The 13215-nt window shown below is 37.6% G+C and overlaps 1 protein-coding gene across 2 annotated transcripts in view; it reads left to right on the top strand.

Annotated features, from left to right (window-relative positions):
* The first annotated feature begins 3368 nt into the window (after nt 1-3368).
* Nucleotides 3369-13215, top strand: part of LOC104895747 (exocyst complex component SEC5A) — a 29494-nt gene continuing 19647 nt past the window's right edge. The window contains exons 1-6 of one of the 2 annotated variants that reach the window (XM_010682332.4): nt 3369-3978; nt 7868-8037; nt 8724-8815; nt 11681-11875; nt 11988-12115; nt 12201-12359. In XM_010682332.4, coding sequence (XP_010680634.2) covers nt 3586-3978; nt 7868-8037; nt 8724-8815; nt 11681-11875; nt 11988-12115; nt 12201-12359 — 1137 coding nt within the window. In that variant the 5' untranslated portion in view covers nt 3369-3585. The remainder of the gene's footprint in view (nt 3979-7867; nt 8038-8723; nt 8816-11680; nt 11876-11987; nt 12116-12200; nt 12360-13215) is intronic. The other variant, XM_048643927.2, reaches the window with a different exon arrangement.

The following is a 13215-nucleotide window of genomic DNA, read 5'->3' as shown; positions in this document are numbered from 1 at the left end:
ATGAGAGCACACTTATGAAGTGGGAGTATTGGAAACAAAGAGCACACTACATGAGTCGGGGACCAATCTACTTCCTTCTTCTACAAAAGAGTAAAATCGAGAATTTCAAGAAATGAGATCAGAATGATCAAAACACAACCAAGAAGAATGGATCACAAACCATGAAGGTATCAAAAATGTATTTCTTAACCACTTCAAGAATCTTTTCATACCCTCCCAAGACAGAAACACAATTTCTCCCTCAGACACAATCATTCAGAACCTACCAAAGCTCACACCTTCACACAAAGATATCCTCAACAGTCCATTCTTTGATGAAGAGATCAAGGTAGCAGCTTTTGCGGCCAGCCCGCTCAAGTCCCCGGAATCCCCCCTATTTTCTTTCAAGAAAACTGGGAGAAAATTAAAGACAATGTTTGCTCCTCATTCTATGAATTCACTAGATCAAATTTCCTTCTGAAAGAAAGCAATGAAACCTTCATTTGTCTCATCCCAAAATCCAAAAATCCTTCGGATGCAAATGGCTTTCAACCTATAAACCTTTGTAATACCTCTTATAAGATTATCTCCAAAACTCTTACCAACAAACTGAGATTAATCCTAGGAGATATAGTAGGCCAATTCCAAAATGCTTTTGTCCCAGGTAGACAACTGGCTGACAATTGTCTGATAGCTCATGAGATCCTTCAATGGGTTAAAAAAAGGAAGAAAGGTAACCTATACGCAAGTATTATGAAAGTAGACCTCATCAAAGCCTACGACAGAATCAGATGGGATTTCGTGGTAGCTGCCCTCCAGAAGATGGAATTCCCTACAAGATGGATAAAATGGATCACACAATGCATAACAACGGTCACATACTCAATTCTGGTTAATGGTGAACCTACGACATATTTCAACCCAAAAGCTGGTTTGAGACAAGGTGACACTCTTTCGTCTTACATTTTTATCTTGTGTATGGAAGTCCTTTCTACTAATTAAATAAAAGCACAAGATGAAAAAGCAATCCATGGGATCAAAATAGCAAGAACTGCCCCCTCCCTGTCACACTTTTTCTTCTTCAAAGGAATACTGAGGGTTTCCTGGAAGCTAAAAGAAATCCTAGCTGAATTCTGTGACAAGTCAGGGGAAGTTATCAACTACGACAAATCTTCTATTATGTTCAGCCCGAATACACCAAGAAGATTTACCTCACTAACGAGAAAACCTTTGGGAATGAGAACATCTCCAACCCTAGGGAGGTATCTAGGATGCGACCTTGACGTCAACGCAGCAAAAAGCACACATTTCGACAACATCCTGCAAAAAATAAGAGCAAAGATTTCAACCTGGAAATTTATACATCTTTCACCCCCCGGAAAACTCCTACTCATCAATGCCATTCTCTCTACCCTGTCTACTCACGTCATCTCCCTATTCAAAATCCCAAAAACACTCTCAAAAAAAATAAATTTAACTCTTCTGAGATTCTGGTGGAGCTCTACCATGGAAAGAAAACCTATCTACTAGAGGAAAAGATCAGTTCTAGAAATGCACAAATTAGACGGAGGTTTAGGTCTAAGAAATTTTGAGCATTCCAACAACTCACTGCTACTGAAATAAGCTTGGAGAATCCATAATACAAAAAACTCGATCATTCATCGTCTATACCTTGCCAAATATAAACTTGACCCTCTTTCCTTGGGTGTCAAAGGAAAAATCCCCCTTTCTGCCTCCTACGCATTCAGAAGCATGTGTAAAGCCATAGTCGAAGCTAAAGAACACATCAAACATCACATAGGAGATGGAAAATCCACAAGAATATACCACGATTGGTGGTTAGGGGAAGGCAAGATTAACCCTCTAGTTGGCCCGTCCTTACTCCCTATCAACGCAACAATCTCAGATTTAATAGTTGAAGGCAAGTGGAATGCAGACATCATATGGAAAAGTTTTTCAAGGGAAGAAGCCATAAACATTCTTTCACTCTGCCTCCCTAAGACTGCCTCCCAAGACTCTTTCTTCTGGTCCCCAAATCCGAAAGGAATCTACACGGCTAAGTCGGGATATTGGACAGCCATAAAAAAAACAGTGATCCCCATAGATATTTCTCAAAAATCAAAAAGGTTCTTTAAAAGACTATGGAAGATGAACATCTTTCCAAAATTGAAAATCTTCCTATGGAAAATTGTTAACAAAGCTATTCCCACAGCGGAAAATCTTGTCAAAAGAAAAATCAAGGTGGATACAGTTTGTCATTTCTGTAACATTAACTTCGAAATGATGGAGCATCTCTTTCGAGATTGTAATTTCTCTATCAAAATCTGGAAAACTACTTTGGGAATCTCACCACCAAGCAATTATCCAATTCCTCTTGATGATTGGATAACAAATTTCCTCAATCTTCTTTGGGAAAGTGATCTTCACCAGGATCCTAATATCACCTTTGGCGGAGCAGAAAACTTTGTCACCACTCTATGGGCAATATGGTTGCACAACAATGAGATCATTTTCAGGGTTAATCAGGTTTCTCCAAATCGTGCTATGGATATCCACTCGAAAATTACGGAAAGATTGATTCGATTCCAAAACCAACCCAAAACAAAACAACCAATTCAAAAAGCCCATCTTCCGGTACATGGACAAAAGGACAAATAAAAGGAGAAAGGATCATATGTATCCAGATCGACGGCGCGTGGAAAAAGAAAAGAGACAATAATAACTGGGTAGTCGCAGTAGCATGATCAGAGGAAGGTCACTCAGGCAAATTCGAAGCCTGCAAGGTTTTAGCCGCCACTCCTCTTCAAACGGAAGCACAAGCTCTATATCATTGCATCAAGAGTTGGCAGGGGAAGACGAGAGCAATAGCAATCAAGTCAGACTGTAGCGAATTGGTCAAAGCACTCAACAAGGAGAATCAAGTAGATGTGGCGATCCGCAACATTATAGGCAAAATAAAAGATATTTCTTCATTTTAAGATTCTATTAGTTGTACGAATGTCAAAAGAGTAGAAGTATCCAAAGCACACCTTTTGGCCACAAAAGCCAGAAAGGAAGTTTAATTAGTTGTTACCATGTGTTAAAATAAAATAAAATAATGTGGTAGATTTTAATTAATAGTGTATACAAATTCTCTTTACACCAACTATAATACTATCCTTTTTCGTACTTCAAACTTAACTTGTAAAAAATTTAGAATCTCAGTCGTATCCAAACTCGAGTCGATCTCGAGTAAGTCACAGATAGACTAGCTCATAGCTCATGTGCTTCATAAGAAGAGTAAATACTTGTAGCTCGACTTCTAGATGTCGACTTTTACTTTTGCCATCGTGGCTCAAAAGAAAGACACGTCACATAACATGGCATTGAAAATTTGGCAGCAACATTTCCAAATACCAATCCTCATTTTCTCTCACCTCCATTTTTTTTTAACTTCCCCATCATTTGTCATTTCCCCTCGTTCTCCTCCATTTTTCACATTAAAAGTCATCAAAAACACCATCATCATCACATACCTCTGCACCAGATCTACCCAATTCCACGACTAATCATCACTCCATTAGCGCTACGAGCTAGAACAAAAAGAACCGTAAGCAGCACAAAACAATGTCGAGCGACAGCGAAGATCTCGACGAAGATGAGCTTCTTCAGATGGCATTGAAGGAACAAGCTCAAAGAGATGTCAATTACCAAAAGCCTCCGTCAAAATCATCGAAACCAGTCGCCAATTACGTCCAGCCACCGGCGAACAAAGCTCCGGCGTCGGCGACCAAAACCTCTAACCCTAGACAACGAAATCATACCAAGTCTATGGATGAAGATGATGATTCCGAGGTTGAGATGTTGAGTATTTCTTCCGGCGATGAGGAATCGTCGAAAGCGTCAACTTATAGTGGCGCCAAAGGCCGGAGTAGAGCTGCTAGAGCGTCGAAAGATGATGCCGATGTTCAGTGGGCTGGTGGCGAGCCTGATTGCTGGAAGCGTGTCGATGAGTCTGAGGTAGGTTTCAACTTCACAATTGAATTCAATTGGTTTTTTTTTAGAATTGTTTTTGGTGAATTTGGAATTTTTGTGTTCTTGTAGTTCTATGATTTGAGTAGAGTGTCAATGTTATATGCCTCACTGTATGATCTCGTTGTCGTGCTAAATGAAATTCAATATAATGCGTGTGGATGAGTCTGAGGTAGGTTTCAGCTTTAAGAAGATGCTAGTATATGGTAAAATAGAATTCAATTGCGTTTTCTAGTTTCTTTTGGTGAATTTAGAACTTTTGTGTTCTGATTATAGGATCGAGGAGATTATCAATGTTGTATGCTTCACTGTGTGATCTCGTTTTCGTGCTAAATGAAATTTAATTGCGTGTGGATGAGTTTGAGGTAGGTTTCAGCTTTAAGAAGATGCTAGTATATGGTAAAACTGAATTCAATTGCAGTATTTTGTTGTTTTGGTGAATTCGGAATTTTCGTATTTCTTCCAATCATGTGGTTTGAGTTTAGTATCAATGTTATATGCTTCATTGTGTGATGTGTCGTGCCAAGTGAATTTCTGCATCAAGTCGTTAAATTGGATAATAGTGTAATGATTATTATTAGAAAAATGGAAGAAGAAACTAAGAGAAGAAGCCAATGGGACATATCTGGAATGGAATTAAGAAGTTGGAATATGTTTAGTCAAGTGTGATTTATGGACTTCTTGTGATATTAACAATTTCATCAGACTTCATCAATCTTTTTTTGGTCAGTAATGGCTGTGAGACACTCATACTCCATAAAGGCATCAAGTAGAATTAAAATGCTTCCTACAATATTGTTCTTGGGACTACGGTCAGTCGGTCAGCCCAAGTGCTGAAACATCTTTATTCATTACTTGGGAGCATCAAATCATACTATGTTTGAATGCTTTGTTCATTCGACTCTTGCGTATTGTTAGCTTTTGGAAATGGATTTTGAAGCTGAACTATGCTGAAAGAATTTTGTAATTTCTAGCAAAGACACCAGAAAAGAATTTAACATATACCATAAACAATAGCATGATCAACAAGAAGAAGAAATGTCCAGTAAATGAGGAGATGACACAACTGGTTCTGATGTTGTTCAGGCGAAAGTGCTTAGTGCTTTAGATTAGAGAGTATCCTAAATGTTGATGGTAATGAATGTTCTGGAAACTGATTTTAAGGATATATCATAGAGAAAAGAACCTAAAACTTGTTCCTGTTCTATTATCATCTTTATCTACTTTGCCTATATGCTCTTTAGCCATCTAAACAATGGGTTAATACTTACTATGTAGTTCAATTTTCTGGTGGTGGTTTTGGGCTTGGTGAATTTCTTTCAAGACATTGCAGAAATCTTCGAGACAGTAGTGTGAGGGTTCATGAGATTATGATGAGGCATCTCAATTCTCAGTATTTTCAAATTTTCTTAGAGGCGCCTTGCTCTACAAGCTGGAAAGAAATTGATATTCTTATCAGCAAAACATGCAAAATTTCAGTTCTGCATGTGATGAAATGCTATCATCATTCATAGTGTACAAAAAATGTTGCAGATTGGGCTTTTGAGAACATATCTAAATTAGGAGAAAATAGAAAAAATAGGGTTTACTGCAGGTGTGGTTTTTTTACTATTATTATTTTTTTTTTTGGGGGGGGGGGCGGGTAATTGCTTTCGTATAAAATAACTATAGTTAGTACTTCTTTGCATAGTTCTCTATTACTTTACTGAAGGCCACCTTTTTTTTCTTGGTTGTGAATTTTTGAATGAGTTTCTCTCCATTTCCAAATTAAGAAAGCGACAAATTGCCTCCCTGATTTATAACAATCATCAAATTTATCACTATTATTGGAAATCATTAGCTTGTCAACTTATTTCCAGTGTGCAACTTATTCTTGGTTTTGTTTTCCTTGTGAATGTCACAGAAATTGCCATAATCTCAACTTAATAGTGACTTAGCATTGATGAGAGCTTTTTGCTCTGTTCTACTCAGCATCCTATTCGAACTTTTGATGATACCCAATGTCGTCCAACTGAATAAATTAGGTGTGCTCATATCAAATTTGCTTTCTATTAGTCTATCTGAATGTGAAATATTCCCAACCAGCTTCTTGGCCCAATTTAGCCAAATAGATGAAAAACCCGTACCTTGCTAAATATTATCTTTCAAATACCATAAAATGGTTCATATCCAGATACTAGACATTATACCATAAACGAGAAATTACGAAGCTCTCTAAATATAAACCAAATCCCTAAACATCAAGACACCTACGTAACTATGTTATTTGGCGAGTTGGCTCCTTCACTTGCTTTGTCTCACTTCTGTCATACCCTTGTTGGACATGGGTCTGATTATTCAAAACAGCGGAGAACCTAGGAAATCTAGATACTTCCTTCAATTTTCAATTGTTGAGCACTTCAAATTTCCCAACACACAACTTTGACCTTTAATTAATCATTAATGCAATTTATAAAAAGTTATTTTTTTGAAAATATACATTGATACTTTAACATGTTTTACATAATAGCATTCATTTTTTTATATTAAAGTAAAACGTATGGTCATAGTGAATTTGTGGAATTGTACAAAAGCCCAAGTGTTTCAATAATTGAGACTAGCTTTATATGCACGCAATGCAATGTATGCGAAAGCATATAGAAAATTAGAAGATATGTTTTCATATTGTTTTTTCAAAAAACTGCTGTTTAGTTAAATGTGGTACTTTGGTCCCCCACCCCCCCATTTTCCGTTTAAATATAGGAGTTAGTTATCCCCCTATTTTTTTTCCTTTTTCTTTTTTTGGTGTCCCCATGTGTTGCCATATGTTGTATATAATAGAGTTGTAGGAAGAATATCTGTGTTGGACACTTTAACATAGCACGATATGTGCTCATTAATCTACCATTACATTACTCGGACTCCGGTACTCATACCGGACACGTTCAAGTGTCTGTTTTTATTCGGCTATCTTAAGAAAAAAGTCCACGATTTTTGCCCTAATGAAATGTCAAAGTACCCATAACCATTCTGAGTGTCGAGGATCAGACTGTGGTACTTGAGCCAAAATGAAGAATATGAGTTCCATAGAACTACCAAAAGTGACTTTAATTTGAATTTGGGACTTGGAATGTCCTAACCCAAATTCAATCCAAGAATCCAACTTCTGTAAATTGCTCTAAATTCAAAATAAAAAATTCTTGTCCAAACAACTTGCACCCTCAATTAATTATTTGTTTAAAGAAAGATTTGCAGTGAATATACATGCATATATTAAGTAATCTGTTTGTAAGAACTTTTTTTGGTGATGTTTGTAAGAAAGCAAACTGTTCTCTCAAAAATAAATGGTGAAAAGGAGATTCATATTGAACATTACAAGGTGATAGAAGTTTGTTTGTAAAATTTATCATGTATAATCTAGTTTTCATCTAGCAAGGAAGTCATAATGCGGAAATGGATGATACATCATACAGGTAAATCAAGATGCTATTTTCTATTGCAACGCTTCCACCTTTTAAATGAAGTTATTGATGCATAGCAGAAAATTCAAGCTGTTTGTCATGTGGCAACCATGAGATTCGCTTCTTTACCGCTCCATTATCAACATCTAGGGGGGAGTGGAGGGAAAGGAAAAAGGAGCTACATGTTCATCTCCAAAATATGATACTTTTGAGCTTTTGCCTCCCCCACATTTTTCTTATGCTCCACCACTCTCTATCTTGATACATTTGGGTAAATAGGTCTCCCATCTACTGTCTTTGGGTGATTAATCATCTTCTTTTTGCATGTGGTTGTTTTATTCTCTACCCTGGCAACTATGTTTGCATCTGATAGTCTCTTCTGTTCTGTAAATTGTCTATGGACTGCCATCAGCTTAAGTATGATCTTTGTTTGTCAGCTTGCTCGTAGAGTTCGAGAGATGCGTGAGGCTAGAGCAGTACCAGTACCAGTACCAGTACCAGTGGTGCCAAAGTTTGAGAATAAACCTTCAGCATTGGGTAAAAAGGGGCTGGCTAATTTACAATCGTTTCCACGAGGCATGGAGTGTATTGATCCACTAGGATTGGGGTAACTTTATCTGAATTCCATATCTAGAATTTCTACACTGTTTTTCTTAGTTAGTCTAGTGATGATGTTAATTGTTGGATAACAGCTAAAACATTTGAATCTAACAATGATCAAAGATGATTGTCCCCATGCTTAGATTTGAGGAGGGTGAGATACAGATTTATTATTCGGTCTTCTTGTGCGTACATCACACACTTGCTGAAATTTTCTTCTTTCCCATTTGTTACTCGTTTAATGTGGGCAGGTCAGGTTATTGTGAGATAATCTTTTTTCCTTCTTCTGTGTGTTTAATTTATTAATTCTACTTCTGTTGCTAGCAAGGGATGTACTAGATAGATATCTTATTTATTCCCTCAGGTTGAATGATGGAAAAACTTGCTCAGGTTGCTTTTTGTTCTTCCCTTCTACTCTAGAATATAGAAATGGGAACTTAAGCTTTGGTCAGAGAGATTTTCAGCAAAAAACATATTGGAACAAAAAGCTTTGTCAAATCTATTGTTTACAAGCGCACTCATGCTGTAGCTATCGGTTTCTGCTTACTTGGTCTTTTGGTTTATGATTAATATTAAAAAAAAATCTGCTGCCTGTTGTGCTGTTTATTGTTAAGAGTTTTGTGACCTGGGATCTTCAAGTCTTCAACCACATATCCCTCTTCTATGCTAACCTGAATTACTTCCTTATTGCAGGATAATAGACAACAGAACACTGAAGTTAATAACAGATACGTCAGACAGCTCTCCGTCAAATGAAAGAGATAACATCAACAATGATCTACGAGGTATATGTATATATATATGTAAATTTGTATATAAGACATAGTATTTGGAAAAACACTAGCCTAATTATAGAGTTATTCAGCATATTGTTTAGAGATATGTGGATTTGTACAATATTTTTCATTTTTATAGTAAATTTGCTCAACTTTTTTAATCATATTGCTTCCAATTTATATCCTCAGTTTTGGTTTCGACGTTTTGATTCTATATAAGAGGATTCTGCTTAAGATGTCTATTATGTACGTCAAATTTAAGGATATTAAAACTAGGATACATTCTTTGTAAGGTAATGTTATATATTATGAGAAACTCAAATATCCTTATTTGTTTTATTGAGAAACTATGTTTCTCCTTCCAAATTTAATTGTTCCAATTGCTTTTGTCAAAGTACATCAACTTTGATTATGTTACATTATTACTAAGCAGCACTGCTTGAAACAATAACATTATCTACAACCTACAACAACAAACATACTACCTCCCTTATTTGCTTTTGAAATTATAAGTTCTCTAGATTTGACCTGATGAGGTACTCCCTTCGTTTTTTTGTCCCAACTTCCACCTCGTTTGCTTGTCCTCACAAAACACACCCATGTGACTCCCATGGATCCACCATCAAATCTTCTACCTAGGCATGTGGAAAAGAAAGAGGTAGGGTAGAACAAAATATATAGATAGAGTATTTTGTAGAAGTAATATAAGAAAAAGATATAATCATGTGTGGGGAATTGTTTGATTCTCTTAATGCTTATTTTCAAAATATTTACTTTTATAATTTATAGTATACGTAGTTAAAGATATTAGGGTCGTTTGGTTGCGGGTATCCGTATTGTGGAAAGGGTAAGGGAATTAAGGAACTTGACTCCCTTACTTGTTTGTTTGCTCAATCTAATGACACCCTTTACCTTCTCCTTATCCCCCAAAGTCCTCTACTCTCATTTCCCCACCCATCATCCCAAAGATTTCACTTAGCCTTTCTTAGACTCATCATTGACCATCTCCTTGACCACTCAACCACCACGTGCCCACCCGACCACCACCACGTGCCCACCCGACCACCACCACGTGCCCACCCGACCACCACCACGTGCCCACCCGACCACCACCACGTGCCCACCCAACTACTACCACTCGACCACCGCAATCAGACCTAACCCGTCCACCACAACCAAACCATCGACCTTTAAGAACGACAAACCTTTCAACCACCAGAAGCGCTCACCCAAGTGACCCGACCAACGAGAAATTGCCTCTACCATCCACCACCTAAACCACCATTCACCCGCAAACCCTATAAAATAAATGGGAGAACGAAAGGGAAGGGAGGGAGCGAAAAGCTGGCAGCGGCAGGAAGGGAGGGGGAGGCGGCGGCGGCGGCGGCGGTGCAACTAGAAAGGGAGGAGGAGGGGGGGAAGGGGAGGGGAAGAAGCGTAGCGCCCCAAGAATAAGAGGGGGAGAGGCGACACTGCGGTGGGAAGGGGAGGGGGAGGGCGTCGGTGGCACGGCGGCGCTACTGGGGTGGGGAGGGGTGGTGGGGGCCAAATAAGAGAGGAAGGAAAGGGTGGTGCTATGATGGAAGAATGGTAAGAGGAGGAAGAAAGAGAAATGACATTTTACCAACCAAATCTAAGGGTTTTGCTTTCCTTTTCCACTCTACCCCTTTCTAAATTCCATTCCCTTTACCCATGGCAAGCAAACGTCCCCTTAATGGTCAAGGTGTGAATTGGAGAGTGTGCATGTTGCAAATGCAACTAACTAAAAAAATGGAGGTAGTTCAACTACAAACTTTTAGTAATAGTAACATTCCCTAAAATTAAGTTTAGTTTAGTTGAGCTTAAAAAAGTAACATAAGTGTAGCAATAATATGTTACAATAAAAAATAAATGAGTTTTTTCTTTTATTTCTTAAAATTAATAAAAGGTTGCTTATGAACGTGTATAATCAAGTTGTTCATGAACATATATGAAAAAATTAATGTTAAAGCTCGTATGCCAAACAAGAATAAGAATATGTTCAAACTTGGTTCATTTATAAAGTGAACTTACTAAATTGAGTTCCATCTGAGCCTGAACTTTTGTCAAACGATAGTTTCAGTTCAATTTACTCCTAATTTAGAGTTTATGCAAGCAGGGAGTTGGGAAATGATGGAAGTAATGGTGAGAGTAGCTTGATGGATGGTGAAATTTTATGCAGGAGAGATATATTGCTTGAAGATTTTTGGTAATATATGAATGTTGAGGGATTTGAGAAGAAATCTTTTGCCTTAGAATTCCTATGGTTTAGTTACTAGAGAGCAGACACACTATTTCTTGAAGAGGGTGTAGGGTTTGATTCTATGGAGAAATCTCAAGCTCAAATGTTTAGGAGGTTGGTGGCAGAAGGGGATGGGGCTCTCCTCTTGTCTACTAATTCTTCCCTCCCACAAGATGCCAAAGTCTCTTTAGGGCTACGCTTGCTCTAGTCATGACAGCGATTGGTGCTTTTTCAGGGGGTTGAACCGGTCGGGAAACCTACTTCTAGCTTTGTTTCACCACAAGTACAGACAGAAAAGTCATGACAAGCAATTTTTTATTGAAGAAAGGTTGAGATTGCTTGAGGTGGGTGAAATTTTCATGGATGAATTGGAGCTTGTTTATAAGATGAAGAAGTAACTATATCTTTATCGCTAGGTCAATTCCTGGAAGATTAAGTACTAACTGAGAGCCAGAGAACTTGAAGGCAGGAAAGCAGGACAGTATGAGGATGGAAGGGTTGTTGAGTGAACTTTGAGATTTCTACCTTTGGTTTGATTATATCATGCTTTCTGCACAGGTCTCTTTCTTTGTGGAAAATGTGAACTGTTTCTAAATTAAATTGTATCTTCGCAGAAAAGTTGGCGTATTTTTCAGAGAAGTTTGATGCAAAGTTGTTCCTGTCTCGGATACATCACGATACAAGTGCTGCAGATCTAGAGGCTGGGGCCCATGCTATAAAAACCGACCTTAAAGGTCGCACTCAGCAGAGGAAAAATCTGGTGAAGGAAAATTTTGATTGTTTTGTCTCATGCAAGACAACCATTGATGGTAAGTTAGTGCAGCATTCTGATCTTTTGCGATCTAAACTTGCTCTCCTGTTTGATTTATTAGTAAATTTAGCTTAGCAAATGCCTAATGGTCAGTGGAAATTCTTGAGTAGATATTGAATCGAAGTTGAAACGGATTGAAGAAGATCCAGAGGGTGCTGGAACTATGCACCTGTATAATATGATTCAGAGAGTGAGTTCACATGCTAACCGTGCATTTGAGCCTCTGTTTGAAAGACAGGTGGGTAAGATGACTATTGTTATTCCTAATAGATGTTTATCAGAATGAGCCATATTGATCTGTATTTTAATGTATACTATATCAGGCTCAAACAGAAAAGATCAGGTCTGTTCAAGGTATGCTTCAGAGGTTTCGCACACTTTTCAACTTGCCCAGTACAATTCGTGCTAGCATCAGCAATGGAGAACATGACTTGGCGGTTAGGGAATATAAGAAAGCAAAGTCAATTGCGCTGCCATCTCATGTATGTCAATAGCTGCTTTTTTTTCTGCTTATTGATTGAAAAAAAAACCCCTGTCCCCTGCTGCTAAAAATACTAAATTTGATTTATGAAGAGTTCCTTATTTACATTTACAAAATGTTTGGTGAGAGGAGAGGGTACATTGTCAAAATATGTTAATTTTCTTTAAATTTCTCACTTACGTTTAGTTTAGTGGGCTATTTTCTTTGACCTCTGAACAAGGCTATATAGGAAATATATAACTGTGTGAATCATACTTTCCAATTACCATATCTATAGTTGTCTATTATCTAACCATCCAGAAACCAACTCCCACTTATCTGAGATCCTTGGTATTACTCTACCAATATACACAGAATATGTGCTTGAGTATAGTGTTACTATATATTATACACATAAATGATTATTAATCAAAAAAGCAGAAATTTCGTCAAAAACAACTTCATTTGTTACATTTGTTGTGAAAAAACACTAAATCCAAAAATTTACTTCTGAGCAAAGACCTTTATATGACACTTTTTTTTCTTTTCAAAATGCACACCTTGTCCTCGGATTGCAGCCAAAGAGTCAAACCTCCAGTTAATGACCCTCCCTTTTTTTTCTCCCTCTTTGTGCATGGAAGTAACGCATATGTATGAAATTATTTTGTCCGGAATGCAAAGCACACAGAGGGAGTGAAAAAGGGAGGGTTAAAGACTCGAAGTTTGATTTCTTTGATGGAATATCACAACAAGGTGTGTAGAAGCACAAAGAGGGAGGATCAAAGACTTGAAATTTTGACTTTCTTTTGGCTGGAATCCAACGGCAACATGAGTAATTTGATAAAGAGTGTCATATAAGGTGTTTTCTCACAAAAAAA

Source organism: Beta vulgaris, chromosome 1 (assembly GCF_026745355.1).
Source record: "Beta vulgaris subsp. vulgaris cultivar EL10 chromosome 1, EL10.2, whole genome shotgun sequence".
Classification (NCBI taxonomy): Eukaryota; Viridiplantae; Streptophyta; class Magnoliopsida; order Caryophyllales; family Amaranthaceae; genus Beta; species Beta vulgaris.
Note: the sequence above shows the minus strand (reverse complement) of the source record. Positions and strands in the feature narration are given on the sequence as shown.